Source organism: Pollachius pollachius (assembly GCF_949987615.1).
Source record: "Pollachius pollachius genome assembly, chromosome: 11".
NCBI lineage: Eukaryota > Metazoa > Chordata > Actinopteri > Gadiformes > Gadidae > Pollachius > Pollachius pollachius.
In genome coordinates this window covers 24,361,325-24,383,363 of record NC_136944.1, presented here as the reverse complement: position 1 = coordinate 24,383,363, position 22,039 = coordinate 24,361,325, and the positions used below count along the sequence as shown (strand labels likewise).

The 22,039-nt window shown below is 52.1% G+C and overlaps 3 protein-coding genes across 3 annotated transcripts; 2 read left to right on the top strand and 1 right to left on the bottom strand.

The window, feature by feature from the left end:
- Positions 1-370: 370 nt before the first annotated feature.
- On the top strand, positions 371-6,518 carry napsa (napsin A aspartic peptidase). Its single transcript, XM_079747116.1, has 9 exons — positions 371-523; positions 895-1,057; positions 1,447-1,570; positions 2,174-2,292; positions 3,350-3,549; positions 3,736-3,858; positions 4,920-5,064; positions 5,335-5,433; positions 6,189-6,518. The coding sequence occupies exons 1-9, from the start codon at positions 462-464 to the stop codon at positions 6,348-6,350; spliced, it is 1,197 nt and encodes a 398-aa protein (XP_079603242.1). The 5' UTR covers positions 371-461; the 3' UTR covers positions 6,351-6,518.
- A 482-nt stretch (positions 6,519-7,000) lies between these two features.
- Positions 7,001-12,569, bottom strand: mief1 (mitochondrial elongation factor 1). Its single transcript, XM_079746274.1, has 5 exons — positions 12,429-12,569; positions 11,671-11,818; positions 11,410-11,590; positions 9,767-10,032; positions 7,001-9,350 (listed from the first exon to the last, which is right to left on the bottom strand). The coding sequence occupies exons 2-5, from the start codon at positions 11,815-11,817 to the stop codon at positions 8,511-8,513; spliced, it is 1,434 nt and encodes a 477-aa protein (XP_079602400.1). The 5' UTR covers position 11,818; positions 12,429-12,569; the 3' UTR covers positions 7,001-8,510.
- A 1,877-nt stretch (positions 12,570-14,446) lies between these two features.
- On the top strand, positions 14,447-21,811 carry LOC307082181 (uncharacterized protein). Its single transcript, XM_079745665.1, has 4 exons — positions 14,447-14,523; positions 15,999-16,449; positions 16,650-17,045; positions 17,132-21,811. Exons 2-4 carry the CDS (start codon positions 16,000-16,002, stop codon positions 21,023-21,025), a joined length of 4,740 nt encoding a protein of 1,579 aa, XP_079601791.1. The 5' UTR covers positions 14,447-14,523; position 15,999; the 3' UTR covers positions 21,026-21,811.
- Positions 21,812-22,039: the final 228 nt, after the last annotated feature.

The following is a 22,039-nucleotide window of genomic DNA, read 5'->3' as shown; positions in this document are numbered from 1 at the left end:
TAATGGATATTAAAGCACTGCCTTGCTTGTGGACATAATAGTCAGACCATTTCAAAAGTAAATGAATTAATCATGATTCATATGGACCTTCTCTTCAATCGACAGTATAAAGCTAAGAGCTATATTTCTGGTATTTGCTCCAGATACCAGATGGTCTAAGATCCGTCTTCTCTTAACATCTTCAACTCAGTTCTCAGTTGAAGGAAACACAGGAGCAGTGCCAGGCGCCACAATCAGCCGGGAGTGGAAACAGGAGGAGGCCATCAGGCATGGGGGCTCGTCCAGGTGCTGCTGCTCCGCTCAACCAACCACGACTCTCCGTTCCGACAGCTCCGAATATAAACGGACCTGGCCGAAAGAGATTAAAGGACGAGACTGCGTTTGGTTCGGTCGGTGAATCGCTGTTTTGCAAAGCCAAATATTGCTTGACATAAAACGATACCATTAAATTGAGGGCTAGGATGAAGCTCTTGTGTGTGATCGGGATGCTTTTGGTGGCGGACGCATCTCCAAACCTCTTCAGGTAAAGTCAGCTTTATTCACTGCACTTTGTCGTCTGTCATTCGCGTTTTGATGCTTCACTTAAAATTGAACATTTCTATCTATTCTGCTATCGTTTAGACTATTGGCTTTCATTAGGCCGAATGACACTAACATTAACACCTTGAGCAGGATTAGCGTTAATGATCGGAGGTGATTGTTTATCTCCGTCCACGTGTTTCTGTTGAAGTCTAACTCATGTGCAGAACGGCCGACCGACGTGTCAGTTCAGCCTCCCGTCTGCTCTGCACGGTGATGAGCGGTGTGTGAGACCGGTGGACCGTGAACCGTGTGTGTGAGACCGGTGGACCGGGCTGATGTGTCCTCTGTATTAACGACCCGTTCAATCTGCAGAGTGCCTCTCTACAAGACCCGAACCGTGCGCCGCATGTTGAGCGACCAGGGCCGGGCTCTTGAGCAGCTCCAGAACCTGGCCCAGAGCGACCCCTCACACATGGCCACCGTGGCCCCCCCACAAACCAAGCTGCCCGTTGAGAGATTAACCAACTTTATGGATGTACGTAGAGCCCAGTGAAGCCGCTATAGACTGAACTTCTTATGTATTTATTTATAGAACGTCACATAACGCCTGTCTTTTATCAACGCATTGATGTATGGACCTTGAATCTGCATAGCCCCCCCACACTCCCCAACAACACCCCTCCTAGCACTTATTGTATGTTGTACGCCCTACACTTTGAAACAGTACTAACAGTACCATCTGTGAAGTATACGGGGAATGGGTTAACCTAGTGATTGTTAGTCCTTTGTTCTATGAACGTCCTTACATTACCAACAGATGTATTGTTGTTTCGCCTTCTTATGACAAGTGTACTCATTGTAAGTCGATCTGGATAGAAGCGTCTGCTGAATGTAAATGTCTTGTCTCATGTTCCCCGCCCCCAGGCCCAGTACTACGGGGTCATCAGCCTCGGCACTCCTCCCCAGGACTTCACGGTTCTGTTCGACACCGGCTCCTCCGACCTCTGGGTGCCGTCCATCCACTGCCACTTCCTGGACCTGGCCTGCTGTGAGTGGCCTCCAAATGAAGCTCCTCGTCTGAAAAGGCACGCGCTGCCGTACCATAGTAGGCGTGGGGATAATTTAAAAAAGATGAACAAGCTATTTTTTTAATTTTCTATAATTAAAAAGCCATCGTCAACGTTTTCCACACACACTGTTCTCTGTGTGAGTCTTAACGACTTTAGCAGTGGTCTGAGGATCTCTTCCCACGGGCCCTTCATTAGAGGTCCTCTGATGGGCTAATGGCAGTCACCAGACCGGTCACATCCTGGTCCCGTGATGCACGGGCTCCTGGGAAAACGCCAAACCAGACCGCTGGAAAACAGTGTGGTGGTCCTCTCAAAGCAGCCTGAGATGATCCCAACACTTTTATTAATGAGGTGCTGTGACCTTCAGGCACCGATACGTGACCCTGAGGTGCTGCTGAGTGTTAGAGGAGTGATAACATGCCCCGGGGAGTGATAACATGCCCCCGGGGCGTGATAACATGCCCCCGGGGCGTGATAACATGCCCCCGGGGCGTGATAACATGCCCCAGAGGAGCAATAACATGCTCTCCTGTGAACATGGTGGTGGGGTCCTGGTATGACTGGAGGTCTGATCTCAACAGGGGTACATCACCGCTATAACTCCAAGAAGTCCAGCAGCTACTCCCCAAACGGCACCCAGTTCTCCATCCAGTACGGCCGCGGCCGCCTGTCGGGGTTCATCAGCGGGGACACGGTTTCAGTGAGTCACGTGCACACACATGACACACGGGTGGGTGTGGGTGTGTGTTGACACATGGGCAAACAACACACGCGTTACACACACTCTGACTCACACACTGACCTGATTACACAGACAGACACACAGTGCGGCACAAAGCTGGCATTCATTGAGTCACAAGAGCATTGTTCAGCCCAGCCCACCTCCCTCGTGGTAGATCCAAATCAGCAGCCCTCGGCTTCCACTTAACCCACAGCCAGGCCAGGAAACGGCCCCACCCTCCCAGCTGATCCCTCCTGACCACGGGGTTAAGAACCGGCCCTGGCTTTGAAATGATAAACGCACTTCCATCGTCTCACATGAGATGACTCCCTAGTCTCCTCAACGGAGCTCTCTCCTCAGCGATGGTTGAATACCATCACCGTTCATCTGACCCTCTCAGCGATGGTTGAATACCATCACCGTTCATCTGACCCTCTCAGCGATGGTTGAATACCATCACCGTTCATCTGACCCTCTCAGTGATGGTTGAATACCATCACCGTTCATCTGACCCTCTCAGCGATGGTTGAATACCATCACCGTTCATCTGACCCTCTCAGCGATGGTTGAATACCATCACCGTTCATCTGACCCTCTCAGCGATGGTTGAATACCATCACCGTTCATCTGACCCTCTCAGCGATGGTTGAACACCATCACCGTTCATCTGACCCTCTCAGCGATGGTTGAACACCATCACCGTTCATCTGACCCTCTCAGCGATGGTTGAATACCATCACCGTTCATCTGACCCTCTCAGCGATGGTTGAACACCATCACCGTTCATCTGACCCTCTCAGCGATGGTTGAACACCATCACCGTTCATCTGACCCTCTCAGCGATGGTTGAATACCATCACCGTTCATCTGACCCTCTCATCGATGGTTGAACACCATCACCGTTCATCTGACCCTCTCAGCGATGGTTGAATACCATCACCGTTCATCTGACCCTCTCAGCGATGGTTGAATACCATCACCGTTCATCTGACCCTCTCAGCGATGGTTGAATACCCCTCTCTGCCCCCCTCCCCAGGTGGCCGGTCTGGCCGTCCCACAGCAGCAGTTCGGGGAGGCGGTGAAGCAGCCTGGGATCACGTTTGCGGTGGCGCGCTTCGACGGGGTCCTGGGCCTGGGGTACCCTGGGCTCTCGGTGGGCCGTGTCACCCCGCTGTTCGACACGGCCATGGCCGCCAAGCTGCTGCCTAGCAACGTCTTCTCCTTCTACATCAGCAGGTCACCCCCCCCCCCCCCCCCCCCCCCCCTCCATCAGCAGGTCAGGTTACTTTGCATGATGTACACAAAGGGACACTAGAACAATGGGTCACACCACAATAGTCCTACCACATCCTCATTGCGGTGGCTGTCATCTAGCCCTCCGTCCCCGTCCCCCCCTCATCAGTCTGCTGCTCTGACCCCTAGGGACCCTACGTTGGCCGTGGGGGGTGAGCTGGTGCTGGGGGGGACGGACCCCACCCACTACAGTGGAGAGCTGCACTACGTCAACGTCACGCGCAGGGCCTACTGGCAGATCAAGATGGACACGTGAGTCTCTGACTAACTGGGGAGCATTAAATCATTAGTGGGATATTCATAGAAATCCCAATTTTTGACCTCTGCAATTAGCCAATTAGGAATTAATTCAAGGAATTTAGTGTCAATGCAGAAAAATGACAGCTTAATAGGAGATTCATCTCCATCACTCCATAGTTTTGAAAATACCCCAAAGCAGAGACTGTCTCCAACTGCAGGGCGAGACATGTTATCTTGGTACATAAAGATAACACCTGAGAGACTGTTCTGCAAGTGGAACATTCAATGTGGATACGACTGGTTAGAGTGGAGAACACTAGAACACAGCATAAGTGGAAGATTGAATTTCCGCCAGATTGAATACTACCTCGTGCATTATCAGTTAGTAGCCCCATAGTACAACATCATGAGTACCTGGGTCGATGCAAGGGGCCAAGAGAGTGAAGTAGGGCAACGATGGAGGTTTTAGTAGCGGGAGGTTCATGTAATTTGATGAAACACAAACGTGTTTAGGTCTTGAGAACCCATTGTACAATTTTGTCACCTCCATTGAGAAGTCAAGGTGAATATAATTGCGTGACACAAAGCTAACCGCTGGCGATGACTCCGTACAAGACCTTGTAAACACCATCTTGAGTTGTATTATGGTGACCAGCCTCTGGATAATCAGTTTATTATGATTTAATGCAATCAAAAACCACTTTGATGATTAATAACAAGGAAAGACATCATGTTTGGTTGTAAAAATAGTTATTTTTACCTCCTAACCTGAGTTTTAGTCAGTGATATGGGTTGGACTGTTGGATCAGCCTTCATTTCATGGTTTGTGTAGATCAAAACGTGACAAAGATCAATTTAGCTGTGCATGTGTGCCGTTATGAAATGCACAACTTGTTTTATTTAGTTTGGAATTGTCTTTCATTTAGCTAATGAGGATACTTGTGATGGACTCGGTAGTGAATCAAATCTTTCCAGGCCGCTATGAAGAGGGTTAGCAATGTGACGGCTAATGACCTTTCTAATCAGAGAATCACAATCGAGAAGATGCTGAAGCCACGCCCTGTCTCCTGCAGTGTGCAGGTCGGAGGTCAGCTGACCCTGTGTGGCGGCGGTTGCCAGGCGATCGTGGACACAGGGACGTCCCTGATGGTGGGGCCCCAGGCCGAGGTCCGGGCGCTGCACAAGGCCATCGGGGCGCTGCCGCTCATCATGGGGGAGGTGAGGTCGTCGGGGGGGGGGGGGGGGGGGGGGGGGGGGGAGGAGGAGAAGTCGTCGGGGGGGGGTGGGGGGTAGAGGTCATCGGGAGGGTTGAGGTCATCGCCGTGCTACAAGAGAACATTGCACAAGGTTGATTGTTGCGAAATAAATGCAAACATTTGATGCGATCTCTCTTCTGGTTCGTGTGCTGAGACCAAGCATTGTCCCGGACGGGATTTAGAAGAGCAGGGGGGATCCAGCTCCTCTCTCCAGTCTGTGTTCTTCTTCCAGTACCTGATTGACTGCAAGAAGATCCCGACTCTGCCCGTCATCTCCTTCAGCATCGGAGGGAAGAGCTTCAACCTGACGGGAGAAGAATACATCCTCCAGGTAGATGGGGACCTTCTGACCTGAGAGCTCTGACTAGTTGTCTCTAACCTCTGACTAGTGGTCTCTAACCTCTGACTAGTGGTCTCTAACCTCTGACTAGTGGTCTCTAACCTCTGACTAGTGGGCTCTAGCCTCTGACTAGTGGGCCCTAGCCTCTGACTAGTGGACCCTAACCTCTGACTAGTGGACCCTAACCTCTGACTAGTGGACCCTAACCTCTGACTAGTGGACCCTAACCTCTGACTAGTGGACCCTAACCTCTGACTAGTGGACCCTAACCTCTGACTAGTGGACCCTAACCTCTGACTAGTGGACCCTAACCTCTGACTAGTTGTCTCTAACCTCTGACTAGTGGTCTCTAACCTCTGACTAGTGGTCTCTAACCTCTGACTAGTGGTCTCTAACCTCTGACTAGTGGTCTCTAACCTCTGACTAGTGGGCTCTAACCTCTGACTAGTGGACCCTAACCTCTGACTAGTGGTCTCTAACCTCTGACTAGTGGTCTCTAACCTCTGACAAGTGGACCCTAACCTCTGACTAGTGGTCTCTAACCTCTGACTAGTGGTCTCTAACCTCTGACTAGTGGTCTCTAACCTCTGACTAGTGGACCCTAACCTCTGACTAGTGGTCTCTAACCTCTGACTAGTGGACCCTAACCTCTGACTAGTTGTCTCTAACCTAACTAGTGGACTCTTCCACCCTGATGTCTTGTCTTGCTAACGGAGGGTCTTCATTCCGCCCCCCCCCCCCCTCAGGAGTCCCAGATGGGCGTGTCGGTCTGTCTGTCCGGCTTCATGGCCATGGACATCCCCCCCCCCGCGGGCCCCCTGTGGATCCTGGGGGACGTGTTCATCGGGAAGTACTACACCGCGTTCGACCGCGACGCCGACCGCGTGGGGTTCGCCCCCGCCAAGTAGCCCCCCCGTGTGCCCCTGGGGGCCAGGGGCCGATCGTACATCTAGCCCCCCACCGGTCTCCTGGGGGCCAGGGGCCGATCGTACATCTAGCCCCCCCGGGTGCCCCTGGGGGCCAGGGGCCGATCGTACATCTCCATCAGCATGACTCCACCCTGGCTGAGCGCTGGTCCTCAGGCCTCAGGGGGGGTTGATCGTCTTCAGGGGGGGTTGATCGTCTTCAGGGGGGGTTGATCGTCTTCAGGCCTCGGGGGGGTTGATCCATATATTGAACGGATGTATTTCACCAAATATCCAAAGGGCTGAGATCCTGAGGCTGCTTTGATATTAATTGTGAAGTTTCTACGGTAGGATTTGCCCAAAGCTGACATTTTGCTATTAAAGAAATATAATGCTTTTTAAGATTTCACACATTTAACTTTTTATAAATTGTGTGCCGTTTGTGTACATTTCCACTATCGGAAATAACGCATGAATAAAACGTTAAAATAGTTCTTTATTGTGATTGTAATTATTTCCTCCATCTGTGTACCCTTGAACATCTTTAATTTGAGGAACAAAGTGCTGCATGGTTCCGTCTGGAGTTAAGACCAGCATGAGGCTGTTCCTCATCTCACAGCCTCATGCTCCCGTAAAGGGGAAATGAATGCTGATGACCTATGACATGCACCACTCCATGTGAGGCGAGTGGGTTTGGGGGGAACGCTAAACAAGAGCATTATTACAAACTAGAGCATCGCACACTTTGTTCTACAAACGTACAACACAAACACTGCCCTGCTTTAAAATTAAAGTATCTTTATTCCTCCTCCATAATGCACAAACAAGGTAAAACTTAATCCTGTGACTGTACAAGAAAAAATGGCTTTGGGTGAATAAACAGGCCTGCCCCTAATTTGGTCTTTCCTTTTCACGTAAACTGGTCCACCTGAATCGGCCTGCGTGGCTCAGTGGCGGGACCTAACCATAACAGGCAAGAGGCCCTTGCTACCAACCCCAACCCTATGGAAGCTGCTGCTGACTAGTTTGTTAGCCTATCACACATAGCTTCCTCTCACCCCTGAACGGAGAGTTTAACAGAACAAAGAATCTGAGCGCTAGAACCACTAAGCTAATATTGACCAAGTCCTTTGTCATGTGATTCAAAGGTAAGATTTAACCATGGGCCCCTGCAGTTACAGCTGGCCTCTGGCCCCTCAGGACAGACTTGGGTGAAAAAAGACTCAACAGAAGCTCGGTAGGATTGTTGAGCAGCACGACACTCACTGGTTTGGTCTTTTTTTGCCCAACAAATGTTAAATCATGTACACGGGCGACATAACTTAATGATGGTATGAACAAAGAAAAGCTTCAACCGAAATGTTTGTAACAATTCCAACCTGTCCGATCCACTGAGTCATCCTCAGGTTTCACGGGTTTCTGATCTTGAATCCTATCAGCACCTTTGACAAGCGAACACATTTGCTCAGAGGAAAAATGTTTCGTAAAAGCTTTCTAAAACAGTCGGAACAATTCCAATATCTCCTTTACTTTTAGAATCCAGTAGCAGTTTAAATATTTGCACAGAGCTGTAGGTTAACAAACAGTGACTGAGCTGAAGGATCAGACCTGCAATTGCGACCCCAGCTGTTAGGATAACCCTAACCCTCCATGCAGACAGTCTTCATCAGCCTTCATCCTGTATCATCAGGCCGGTCACCAGCAGACATCAAACCACGTTTATAAGACGGCCCAACGTGGGGATCCATGCAACCTGACAATAAACTGTCTCCGCTGTCACTCAACGTCTTATATTTATTTACTTTAGGCTTGGCATAATCAACACATACACTCAGTTACACAATGACATTCCCTGGTAAGACACAATTCAAGCCCTCGCAGCACCGTACACCAGCTTCCTACACCCCCCCATGGGGGGGCAGTCCGCTAGAGCATGGATCATCTTTGAGGTTACACGTGGGGATCCTTTCTACCACACACACGTCAACGGTGGAACCGAGAGCCGCTGTTTGGCCGGTGACACTGGACAGTGCGGATCACTTCTCAACAACACAGTAGAAAAGAACAAAGTGGACTCTAGTCCAGTAGGACGCCTCCTGGAGAACGAGATATATTTATAGATAGTGCTTTGAGCAGAGGTCCTCAGGTCTCGGGGAGGGAGGGTCAGGTGTGGGGGGGCTCGTCCAGGGCAGTCCTGAGCAAGCCCTCGGGGTCCGACAGGGCGCAGTACAGCGTGTAGCCCAGCTCGTCCACCTCGGGCTCCAGCAGCTCGCACAGCAGGTTGACCTTGGGGTTGAGGGCGCAGGGCAGCCTCCCAGCCTCCAGGTGGCGCACCAGCGCACGCAGCAGCTGCAGAAAGCGGTCAGCCAGCGCCTCCTGCGTCCAGTCGCCCTCCGTGTCGCTGAGCAGCAGGAGGGCGTTGGTGAGCTGGCTGGCGTTCAGGCGCTGCAGCGCCGCGTTCAGCCTGCACACGGCCTTGGCCAGCTTCAGGCAGGTGCAGCGCCAGCCGCCGTCCTCGCGGTCCAGCGCCCGCAGCCGGGCTGTCTCCGCCGCCCGGAAGCTCTGCCGCCACAGGTTCTGGTGGCGCTCGGCGGCCAGCCGGTGGGGCTTGGCGATCAGCGCGCCGCCGTCCTCCATCGCCAGCAGCGGCAGGAAGTCGACGTAGAGCCGGCGGTCCGTCTCATACTGCACCTCCAGCGTCAGCGTCTCCGACGGCACCACGGGCCGGATGACGTAGTCCAGCACGCTGCCGATGGCCGGCCAGTTGATGGAGCCCGCCACCAGCCGGTCAAACACCTCCAGCACCGCCTTGGGAGACAGGTAGCCCCCCACCATGCAGCGGTCCCAGTAGCTGCTGCCGCGCGGGAAGTACTCCAGGTTCTCCCTGCGCACCAGCCAGAAGCCCGGCACGTTCATGATGGTGTCCTCGCCCGGCACCATGGACCACAGGTTCTTCTCCAGCACCATGGGCACCATGAGCTGGGCGTGGTCCGCCGTCACCACCTGGGGGGCCGCACCAGCAGACAGCGTCTCCTTCAGATCCTCATGTGGTTCCATTAAGGTGGTTAAGACCTCTGAGTTCCTTCATTTTAGCCCCGCCCCTCACCTGCAGGTCGTCATAGAGACAGCCCCCCAGGTACACTCCTTAGCCCCGCCCCTCACCTGCAGGTCGTCATAGACTGCCCCCCAGGTACACTCCTTAGCCCCGCCCCTCACCTGCAGGTCGTCATAGAGACAGCCCCCCAGGTACACTCCTTAGCCCCGCCCCTCACCTGCAGGTCGTCATAGAGACTGCCCCCCAGGTACACTCCTTAGCCCCGCCCCTCACCTGCAGGTCGTCATAGAGACAGCCCCCCAGGTACTCATTAGTCCCGGCCCTAACCTGCCCCTCAGGTACACTCATTAGCCCCGCCCCTCACCTGCAGGTCGTCATAGAGACTGCCGCTCAGGTACATCTCGCGCAGCGGCATGTCGGGCAGCTTGGCGTGCAGGAAGACGCGCAGCTCGGCGCAGATGTCCAGGGCGGCGCGGCGCGCCGCGGCCTGCTCCTCCCCCGGAATGTTGACCCTCTCCCGGTAGAACGCCCAAAGACGCTCCTGAAGCGACAGACGCATCCGGGCCCTCAGCAGGTCGGCCCCGCCCCCGGCGCCCAGCCCAGAGCGGCCCACCGCCCGCCGCATGGCGTCTGAGGGGAGAGCAGTGAGGGTAAGGGCCGAGGGGAGAGACCCTCTAATGGAGGGTTAGGGTTAGGGCCGAGGGGAGAGACCCTCTAATGGAGGGTTAGGGTTAGGGCCGAGGGGAGAGACCCTCTAATGGAGGGTTAGGGTTAGGGCCGAGGGGAGAGACCCTCTAATGGAGGGTTAGGGTTAGGGCCGAGGGGAGAGACCCTCTAATGGAGGGTTAGGGTTAGGGCCGAGGGGAGAGACCCTCTAATGGAGGGTTAGGGTTAGGGCCGAGGGGAGAGCCCCTCTAATGGAGGGTTAGGGTTAGTGCCGAGGGGAGAGACCCTCTAATGGAGGGTTAGGGTTAGTGCAGAGGGGAGAGACCCTCTAATGGAGGGTTAGGGTTAGGGCCGAGGGGAGAGACCCTCTAATGGAGGGTTAGGGTTAGGGCCGAGGGGAGAGCCCCTCTAATGGAGGGTTAGGGTTAGGGCCGAGGGGAGAGCCCCTCTAATGGAGGGTTAGGGTTAGGGCCGAGGGGAGAGACCCTCTAATGGAGGGTTAGGGTTAGGGCCGAGGGGAGAGACCCTCTAATGGAGGGTTAGGGTTAGGGCCAAGTGGAGAGACCCTCTAATGGAGGGTTAGGGTTAGGGCCAAGTGGAGAGCCGCTCTGATGGAGGGGAGACAGGACACCAGGACTAGGGGCGTGGGTCTGATTACTGTAGTCTAGGAGTAGGCGGAAGGGTCTGATTACTGTATTCCAGGGACTAGGACATTCAAGACTAGACTACTACGTTATTAAAGTCTACGTCGACACCCACTATAGAGGAAGAGCAAGATTGGAAATATCCCGTCTGGAGAATGAGAGCATGAAGGATTCAAAGCAGAGAGTTAGTTGACCTGTCCTGAGGCATGGTTTTACTTTGAACAGACATGAGGTCTGGGACCCGGCAGTCCTACCAGGACCGGGTGGGGGGGGGGGGGGGTCGTGCCCTAACCCAGGGGTCGTACCTGGACCCGGGGGTCGTGCCCTAACCCGGGGGTCGTACCTGGACCCGGGGGTCGGGGGTCGTGCCCTAACCCGGGGGTCGTGCCCTAACCCGGGGTCGTACCTGGACCCGGGGGTCGTACCCTAACCCGGGGGTCGTGCCCTAACCCGGGGGTCGTGCCCTAACCCGGGGGTCGTACCTTGACTCGGGGGTCGTGCCCTAACCCGGGGGTCGTGCCCTAACCCCGGGGTCGTACCCTAACCCGGGGGTCGTGCCCTAACCCGGGGGTCGTGCCCTAACCCGGGGGTCGGGGGTCGTGCCCTAACCCGGGGGTCGTGCCCTAACCCGGGGGTCGTGCCCTAACCCCGGGGTCGTACCCTAACCCGGGGGTCGTGCCCTAACCCGGGGTCGTACCTGGCTCGAAGCAGTGGGCCGAGGTGGGCAGGGTCTGCAGCGACCGGCTGACGCTGGCCTTCATGTCCTGGTTCAGCACGCGGGGGGAGGAGCCCATCCAGCTAGGCTCCTCCCAGCTCCTCTGCCCCCCCGCCTCCATCTTGGTGGGGCTGGTGGGCGCGCTCAGGGTGCGGTCGTACATCTGAGGCAGGGACAGCAGGATGGTCGTCAGGGAGACAGGCGGGTTCCACTATGACCAGTATGGCCAGTATGTCATCTCACCCTTTTGACGGCGAGCGTGGCGATGCCCAGCATGGCGGCCCCGCCCACTCCCAGCACCAGCTTGGCGTTGGACAGCAGGAAGTCAACGGCCGTGCCCAGACCCCCGTCGTCCTTCTTCCCCTTCGGCTCCCGGTTCAGCGCCGCCATCCTGAGGAAACCACAGCGACCATCAGACACATCCGACCGCCTTTCAGCCGCCAACCCGGGGACACGTGAACACACACTGGTCCCAGTGGTCCCAGTGACCGCCCTCAAACCCCACCAGGTCCCACTGGGACCAGTGACCGCCCTCAAACCCCACCAGGTTCCAGTGACCGCCCTCAAACCCCACCAGGTCCCAGTGGTCCCAGTGACCGCCCTCAAACCCCACCAGGTCCCAGTGGTCCCAGTGACCGCCCTCAAACCCCACCAGGTCCCACTGGGACCAGTTGAACCAGTGACCGCCCTCAAACCCCACTGGGACCAGTGACCGCCCTCAACCCCACCAGGTCCCACTGGGACCAGTGACCGCCCTCAAACCCCACTGGAACCAGTTGAACCAGTGACCGCCCTCAAACCCCACTGGGACCAGTGACCGCCCTCAACCCCACCAGGTCCCACTGGGACCAGTGGAACCAGTGGTCCCAGTGACCGCCCTCAACCCCACCAGGTCCCACTGGGACCAGTGGAACCAGTGGTCCCAGTGACCGCCCTCAACCCCACCAGGTCCCACTGGGACCAGTGGAACCAGTGGTCCCAGTGACCGCCCCCAAACCCACCTGAAAGATCCACAGCCTCACGTCGCACTTGCAGATGACCTCCGAGCCCCGCCTCCTACATCAGTCCGCCCAATCGGCTGCTGAGGAAGAACTGGCCCCTCCGGAGTGCGGCCTCGCGGTCCCCCGGCGCCGTGAGCGCCTGGCAGCGGCGGAACTCGCGGGCGACGGCGCGGCGGTAGAAGTCGCGGTCGGTGAAGGTCAGGCGGCGCCCGGCCCGGAGTAGAGAGCGGTAGAGCGCCAGGACCGCCGGACGGGACCAACCGCCCATCAGGGAGCGCCGAGGGCCAGGGGGGGAGCGCCGAGGGCCGGGGGGGGGGCGCCGAGGGCCGGGGGGGGGGCGCCGAGGGCCAGGGGGGGAGCGCCGAGGGCCGGGGCGAGGAGCGAGGAGCAGGGAGCGAGGAGTGGCAACACCTGGAGGAGAACCGGGGGGGGCGTTAGTCATGGTGACAGGGTGAGTCTGAAAGCGGCAGGTCAGAGGTTGAACCGGTCCAATCCTGAAGCTTTGAGGGAAGGGTCGTCGTGTTTTATGCATGAAGTCATAATGACGTCATGGGACAGACGAGAACGCGTCATAGACGACGTCACCATTGCAACGATAGCAGCAGCTAAGCTACGCTACACAGCGGCAACAACAAGCTCCCTGATGCGGCGGGCACTAGGGACATGGAGTCATGCAAGCCTTTCCTTACAGCCAGCCATGGTTCGACTGTCTTAAGATAAGGGCTAACGCAATGCAAAGTCAAACATCACAGTTAGCCTAGCATGCTACTCGTCCAGGCTTTACAGCACTTGAATGTAATAAGACGAGCAACTGCGGGGAAGCAACATGAAGCAAGTTTACATCGACAACCGATGTCGTTCAACTTACGTTTAGGAAACCAGACCAAGGGTTTGTCCTTACAAGATACTGCTCCTTCACGCCGGGGTCAGTCAGCAGCAAAACTCCGGAAGCAGTTGAACAAAAGGATATCACATCCGGTTCAATCGAGTTACACCCGGCTCCGATGGTTAGACCCGCCCCCTCTGGTTCCGATGGTTACAGCCGCCCCCTCTGGTTCCCCTTGGCACTGGTCAGGGTTTACACTCACATTTATGGTTCATAAGCACATTGCACAAGACGAGAAAACATGACTACTTAACTAACTATTACAATATTGAAAGTGTCAAAGAAAGCACTTCTTAAATTGTTAATCCTCTGGCTCTATCTATTACAGGTAAAGACCAAAAAAGTATCCTCAAATGCAACCAGACCACTGACTGTCTTATAGGTAGAGAATTTAAAAAGTGCAAAATGTTCAGCATGAACAACAGCATCCAGATCTCATGACCGTTACGAAATGTCTGCTGGAAAGGTCAAACTTACGCAAAATAGGAAGAACAGAACTCTACTTTTTACCTTTTTTCTACTTTTTAAAATATATAATGTAAAACCCACCTACCCATTATTTAGTCACTGCAGACAGTAATATAGATAGAGAAATTAAATGTAGTGTGTGTGTGTGTGTGTGTGTGTGCGTGCGTGCGTGTGTGTGTGCCTGCATGCGTGCGTGTGTGTGTAGAAGTGTTCAAAGTTATAGAATATAGTGAAGGACTATGCAGGCTGAGGTGATTAAGATAATGAGAGACTGAGAGACAGACAGAGAGAGAGAGAGAGAGAGACTGAGAGAGAGAGAGACACAGAGACAGAGAGAGAGAGAGACTGAGAGATAGACAGAGAGAGACTGAGAGAGAGAGAGAGAGAGAGAGACTGAGAGAAAGACAGAGGGAGAGACAGAGAGAGAGAGAAAGACAGAGGGCGAGACAGAGAGAGGGAGATTGAGAGAGAGACAGAGAGAGAGACTGAGAGAGACAGACAGAGACAGAGAGAGAGAGAGAGAGAGACAGAGAGAGAGAGAGAGAGAGAGAGAGACTGAGAGACAGAGAGAGAGAGACAGAGACAGCTATATCCGTCAGCAGTGGCTACTTCCTTAATTGGAATCAGCACCCAAACCCGCCCAGCCCTACAGTAGTTCAAATCTCGAGGAGCTAAGCTCAAACCCTCTCACTGACTGCTGCTCCATCCCTCGGACCGGTCACATCCTGAGTCTGGATCAAGGTCAGTTCTACTGCTCTATACTCAGATCATCTATATCTATATCTTCATATCACGTCTATGAGACAGCGGACCATGGCTGATCTAGGGAGGTACTCTGTACATCAAGTGTGTTTAGGACGTTTTGAAACAAGGATTGTGTATATAGTTTTGTCAAAAACTATTTGGCATGCTCATTCTAGTAAGTGGGCAGTAAAATGTAATTCAGTAATGAGTCAGATGCATAATAAGATTGTATTTGTAATTATAATTGTAATAATAAGAGATGTCATGACAGAATGTGTCTATATATATAAATCAATGTTTCTGTGTTTGTACGCCTACATATGTGACTCATAACATTCGCTAACTATTATGGATTTATAAAATAAATTAAATGTAGATAACTTTGTGCATATCACAACTTTCAGATTTTTAAAATTAATACATTTATATATATCTATATATATAGATATATATATATTACAAAGTTAAATATAAGTGTCTAGAATTGTCAATATGAATCAGATATATCAACCAATTCCATATGTTGTGTACACCCATGTCTGTTTGGATGATGTGAACACTTCTACATTTACGAATGGCTACATTTATGCTCAAGTATGTTGCATACAAAAAGCTGTGGTGCGTTTGTGTGTGGTGGAATTTCCTGTTGTCGATGTTGCCCACCACAAGGCTGGCAGACACGCATGCTACTGATTCAAACTGTGGGGCCAGCAGCAAACCCAAACACCGAGTCTCCTCTGGGGGTCAGCCATCCACCGAGTGGCATCAGTAATGAGCTTCACCAGTCACCGGGGGCCGAGGGACAGAGTTCTACCAATGCCTAGCGCCCTGAGGAGGGCCCATAACGTCAGACTCCCAGTCCATCATGTAGGCGGTGGGTTCATGCGGACCACGTTAGGAGACAAAGGGCCCTCTGTGCTGCTGAACAGCAGAAGAACCGTGCCGCTCTCGTCATCAGCCCTGGCATCGGGCGCTGTGTGGTTATGAAAATGAGGGGAAGAGGATATGATTGTCTTTTATTATGTCTGCGGTTATCTGTAATGACGCACACACAAACAAACACAGTGAATATTGTGGTCACATACTTCTGCAAAGGACTTCTGTTAGGTAATAGGAGAATGACCTTCACGTGGTCACTGTTGATGAGGATTAGACAAGGAGGCTGGATGTGTCACAGGGTGTGTGTCTGTCTGTGATGGAGGGAGAGATAGGGGTACATCCTTTGAACTTGTGTCGGATAAAGTAACATTTACATATTGATGGAGTTTGTGACAAGAGACCATCTGTAATATTTGGTATATGGCATATCATAAACACCCCATTCTATTCACATGGTCCACGATGAACAAATATGAACAAGGATAACCAAACAACCTACTCCTCCACGCCGTCCTCCATACCCTAACCCTCACAGTATCAGTCCATGAGGCGTGCTCCCTACGTCCTCACTGCTCCCTGCGTCTCCTCCACAGGATGGCCCTTCTCGACTTCCCCGTTCCGGAGCTGGACGTCACCTTGCGGGAGGCGGGGCGCGTCCTCCAGCTCACGCTGCCCCCTGACCTGTACCCCGAGTTCAGACACACCTTGGGGCAGCAGCGGGGGGACCTGGAGGCGGCCCAGAGGCTCCTGGCCGCCTCTGCCGCCGGCCGCGAGAACTGGGTGACGGAGCAGTTCAAGAGCCGGCTGCTGGCGTGCAGCGACCCCCTGGCCACGGCCACCGCGCTCCCGGCCGTGCTCCCCCCCCGCGGGGCCGGGAGGGCGGGCACGCAGCTGCAGAGGGCGGCCGCCCTGCTGTGGGGCGTGGCCAAGCTGCACTGCGAGCCCTCGCTGGTGGAGGAGGACACGGCCGCCACGGAGCGCACGCAGCAGGCCGAGATATTCGCCGCCTGCCGGCTGCCGGGCACCCAGCACGATGAGATCAAGGTGGAGTTAACTCCGAACAGGAGATCCTTTGTAAAAACATTTATACATCTGATCCAATTAGAATGTAAAGACAATGTAAGGCTTAATGACCAGTTTCTGAATAACTATTGCCAATGACACTGACCATCAAAAGTAGGCTGACCGCTTTCCATATCATTTAAATGGCGTTGAATGTGAACATACATATGTTTTGATTATAGATGTACCCAGACAGCCTCCATGCCATCGTCACCTGCATTGGAGGCGTGTTCCCGGTGGACATCCTGAGCCGTGGCAGCGATGGATCGATGTGCCCTCTGTCTGTCTCTGACATATACCATCAGCTGGCTCAGGTCATGAGCCACACCGCCTCCAGCGGACAGAGCCACTCTCCCGCTATCTGTGGCCTATCAGCCTTGGACCGCAAGTCCTGGGCGGCCCTCAGGGAGGAGATCGTGAAGCAGGGGGGCGTGGCCGCAGGGTCGCTGGGGCTCATGGAGAGTGCGGTGGTGGCTCTCTCCCTGGAGGACTGCGATGCCCCCGATGAGATGGCCAATATACTGAACACAGTCCGCCTGGGCGGAGGGGACGGTCCTTGTCTGAGATACTACGACAAGGTAACTAGTGAACTTATGCACCCATCTGATGCACACGGACAATCATATTCATTGATAAACACATCATTTTTAATTTGGTTTGACAGGTGGTCAACGTGGTGGTGTTCAAGGACAGCACAGCTGGGATGGTGTTTGAGCACAGCGCTGTGGATGGAATGGTAGCGGGGCTGGTGTCAGAGTGTGTGTTTCATCTCTCTGAAACTGTAGATATCAACCTCGACCTCAACGGCCCAGAGGACCATGGCAGGTCTGGCACACAAAGCAATGGCAGTAGGGTGACCCCAACCCCCCTACCTTTCCCCCTGCAAGACATCAGAATCACCCCAAGCCCTTCCTTAAAGGCCACTCATCCAGTCATTACTTTTGAGGTGGCCTCCTACCCAGATGTATTTTCAGCATTGAGAAGTCAAAGAGGCCTGTACGATGCCTGGATAAACTTTTCTTTGCAACTTTCCTTGAGTCAAATTTTTGGTGAGTCTGCAGCCAATCACATCCTTGTCACACCAACCCACATGCGGCACTACAAACATGGCCGCTGCGACCCAACATACTCCCTGACTATGAGGTCTCGAGAGCTGGTAGGGGCCCTTGCATCCTGTGTGCGGCCAGACGACACTCCTCAGTATAGTGCTCAGCTTCTACAACTGTTCCATGTTGCCTTTCTGGAGCACAAGAACCTCATCAAAGCAACAAAAAGTGGCCAGGGAGTAGGTCCTCATCTTGCTGCCCTTCGGTGGTCTTTGCCATCGGACGACCCACTGAAAAAGTTCCTGGATCCCTTTGGATGTCCCTCTGTTTACCTCACTGGTAAAGATCTAATGGAAGGTGTAGAGTGTGCAGTTGGAAATGTTTATGCTAAGGACCAACTAGCTGTTACTTACCTTGGAAGGAGAGACAAGGTCTTGATGGTGTTAAATGCTAAAGGTAGCTTTGCCATGGTGTTGGAAAACCTTCGTGACAGTCTGGAGATCAACATGAAGCTAGTGATGCTACTAGCTCTCAGATACTCCATCGCATGCCAAATGGGTGCTCTGGATTGTGTACTCCATGACGGCCAAGTAGGGTCAGTGAATGCAGAGGTGAACCGCTCTGTAGAAGGGCCTCTGGCCAAAATAAAACCCAATTCAGACTCCATGAGCCCAGACTTTACTCTGGTAATACATGGCGGGGCTGGAGAGGTGATGATGTTAAACAGCAAAGTAGTGGAGGTCATTGAGTTTGCTCTAAAGACAGCCTTAGGCCTCGGCTCCAAAGTGCTTCAACATGGGGGCAGCAGTCTTGATGCAGTTCAGAAGTCAGTGGAAGCTTTGGAAGATTGCTTCCTCTTCAATGCAGGGAAAGGTTCTGTTTTTAACAAAGATGGAAAAAATGAAATGGAGGCCACGATCGTGGATTGCAGTGGGATTAATTCTGGATCTGTAGCCTGCTTGCAGAGGGTAAAAAACCCCATAAAAGCCGCCAGGTGTGTGATGGATAAAAGTCCCCACTCCATGATTGTGGGAGATGGAGCGGAGGATTTTGTTTACGGTTTGGAACCGGGGGAACCTCTCGGCCCTGATTATTTCTACACTGATATCCGTCACAAAGAGTTAATGGTGAAGCTGCAGGCTGACATCAATCCAAAGAACAACCATCCCCAGACTGTGGGAGCGGTGGCTCTGGATCGCTGGCGTAAGCTAGCTGCTGCAACGTCTACAGGTGGTTTGGTAGGGAAACTGAAAGGCAGGGTTGGAGATACAGCTGTAGTAGGAGCAGGGATATATGGGGATGACAAGCTAGCTATTACATGCTCAGGAGATGGAGATGTGTTTCTGAGGCACACAGTAGCACAGAAAGTAGCCATTCTCTACAACCACAAAGGTTACACCCTCAGACAAGCATGTAGAGAAGTGATCTCTGAAAACCTCAAAGGCATCAGTGCCGGGATCATCGCTGTAGATTCTAAAGGTGAAGCTGTCATTGAGACAAATGCTGGGGTGATGTTTGTAGCCTCCATGGTTGGCGGAATTTCACGGGTGGAGGTCCTCAGACCTATGCCTGAGATCTCCAATGTGATCTGGGAGACAGATGAGCTAGTTGCCCACCTTAATCCAAAGCCTTGGACTCCAGGGGATACAATTCTGATGAGAAAAACGTTGAGTGGTCCAAGCAGCATCTTCCAGTTAGCTCTACCTGATTTTGAGGCCATGCTTCAAGCAGCAAAAACAGTTTCTAACCTGCTGTGTAAGAAAATTGGAGTACAGCGCTGTGCCTTGGTTTCTAACCCATCCCCTGACCACCCAGCCCAAATCAAACTGCTGCCACTCCATGGCCTAGAAACGGACTGGCACCCTCATGTTTCCCAACAAGAGGATTTCATTTCCTTTGATCCTGGTTACTGCTCCTCAAAGAGTGGACCTCGCTGTGAGGACGGACTGCTGGACCAGGTTCAGGCCAAGGTTAGGGATAAACTGCCAACACCAAACGCCCCTTCTTGCTATGATTACTTGGGGGATCATTCCAGGGACGACCTGTTCTCTCGTATTGTACGTGGAGAAGAGAAACAATGGAGAGTTTGGGAGGACTCAGAGCATGTTGCATTCCTGACGCCGTACCCTAACACACCCGGATTTACAGTTGTGGTGCCTCGCAAGCCCCTTTCCAGTGACATCTTGAGTTTAGAAGATGCAGACTACACAGCACTGACCCAAGCTATCTATAAAGTCGCCAAACTACTGGAAGAGGGAATGAGAGCTAGGGGAGTTGCACTCATCTTTGAAGGCTTTGAGATTGATTATGCCCATGCTAAGATGATTCCTCTAGTACCGTCACCAGATGGCAACAAGCCTGAAGAACTGCAACCTGAACATTTCCAAAGCTACCCCGGATATGTGTCTTCACTCAATGGTCAAGCTGCCAAGCCTGAAGCCCTTGAGAAAATCCACTCAACCATCAGCCAATGTAAGCCTCCTGGATCATGGCAAGAACCTCAGACCCACTCCATGATTGCCATCAGGAGTCAGTGGTACCACAACATGTTTCAGATTCAAAACACCCTCTTTCACAGCACAGTGGAGTATTTCCATAATGTCTGCCAGTATTCGTACGCTCTGACGCCTCTCACCACTGACACCATCTCCTCCCCCATGGGCCTGGGATCGGATTCAGAGCCAGTCTTGGTGAACATATTGGGCCAAGATGTTTACCTTGCAGACTCCATGCAGTTTGTACTTGAGTACTTCCTCCGCTTCCAGGAGAACCTCCGAGGGACTTACTACATATCGCCCAGCTTCAGAGGGGAAGACCCTGATGCCACACACTTGAATCAGTTCTACCATGTGGAGTGTGAACTCCTGGGTGATATGGACAATGCCATTCAGATAGCAGAGGCCTACGTGTTTTACCTCACCAACGCCATGCTGAAAAACCACTCTGACATCATACTAAACACCGCTGGGACCCTGACCCATGTCACGGACATGTTGAGTAAGCTTCATGGAAACCAGCCTCTACCAAGAGTCCCACTAGACCAAGCCATTCCCATGATGCCCTCTGCAGACTGTTTGGAGTGGGTTCAGCAAGGCCAGCCACACTTTGGCCGGAAGCTGACCCGCAAGGGAGAGAGGGTGTTAATCGAGAAGTATGGCGGCGCCGTGTGGCTGACAGAGATGGACCACCTGGGCGTCCCCTTCTACCAGGCCTATGTGGAAGGATCAGGGCAGAGCAAGGCCAAGGCCTCGGACCTACTGCTGGGCCTTGGGGAGACTGTAGGTTTGGGCGAGCGCCACTCCACCCCTGAGCTAGTTCAGGAGGCCCTCAGGCACCACGCAGTGCCCGAAGAGTCGTACAAGTGGTACATTGACATGCGGCAGGTGAGGCCCCTCCACACCAGCGGATGGGGCATGGGGACAGAACGCTACCTGTGTTGGCTTCTTCAGCACGATGACATCAGAGACATTCACATCATACCCAGGATGAAGTCAAAGAAGTACATGCCCTGATCCGTAGTGATGCAGTGCCCTTCAGGTTCCTGTTCATATAGAACCTCAGGACATCAAACGGGCCTCAAAAGTACCTGAAACGGCAGGAACAGAATAATACAGTGGAATTGTTCCCTTCTATACCCAAGAAATAAATGGGAAAATATTTATTGTTGAATTGATGATTTTTCGACATATAACTGTAATTGTACAAATTATTTTTAACATTATTACCATTAATTAACATTATTATTATTATTTTTCCATTCTGCTGAAGTATGTTGATGCTGAAATATGGTCTGCCACACTATATCTTTGTCTTAACAGACCCTACAAATGATATTCTATGAGTTCAACAAATGTCTTTGGATTAGCTATAATACAAAAAACTGGGTAGAATATGAGTTTGAATATTTTCAAAGATTTGAAATGGAATAGGGGTCAATTTCAATGTTTTGCTTTATTATTTTGTAACAGTTGCCTTAAGTTATTCTATATGCTAACATTAACTCTTTTTGTAACTCTTATTTCATTTGCTATAATATAAAACCATACCGAAGATACTAGATACTAGAAAAATGTTTAATATATATAATCTTGAAGGACCCTTCAAATGCTCTTTCTGCAAGATTTTGTGTGCATACATACTTCATTCATCACTGTTTTAGAGTTTTTGTTTTAGGTTTGAAGTGAAACAGTATTTGAAATCTTTGGAAAACAATAATTTCAGTTAGATTGGGTCCATTTCAATGGTTTTATACATTTGTAACTTTTGTATTGAATTCATTTTAAATAAATTAATACTAAGGATTATCAACAGTCTCATTTTATTTAAAGGTTGACTAAAACGAAGTTACAATAAGATACTACCGTTATATGATATAATATACCAACTGTTGCTTTTAGATTTTTAAATGTCACTTTTAATTGGTCTTTCGTTGGTTTCCTTTGACTCCTTCATTTTAATTTTAATTTGCTATTAATTATTAAACTGTCTTTGAATATTTAGAAAAGCAACATAAAAAAGTATAATGA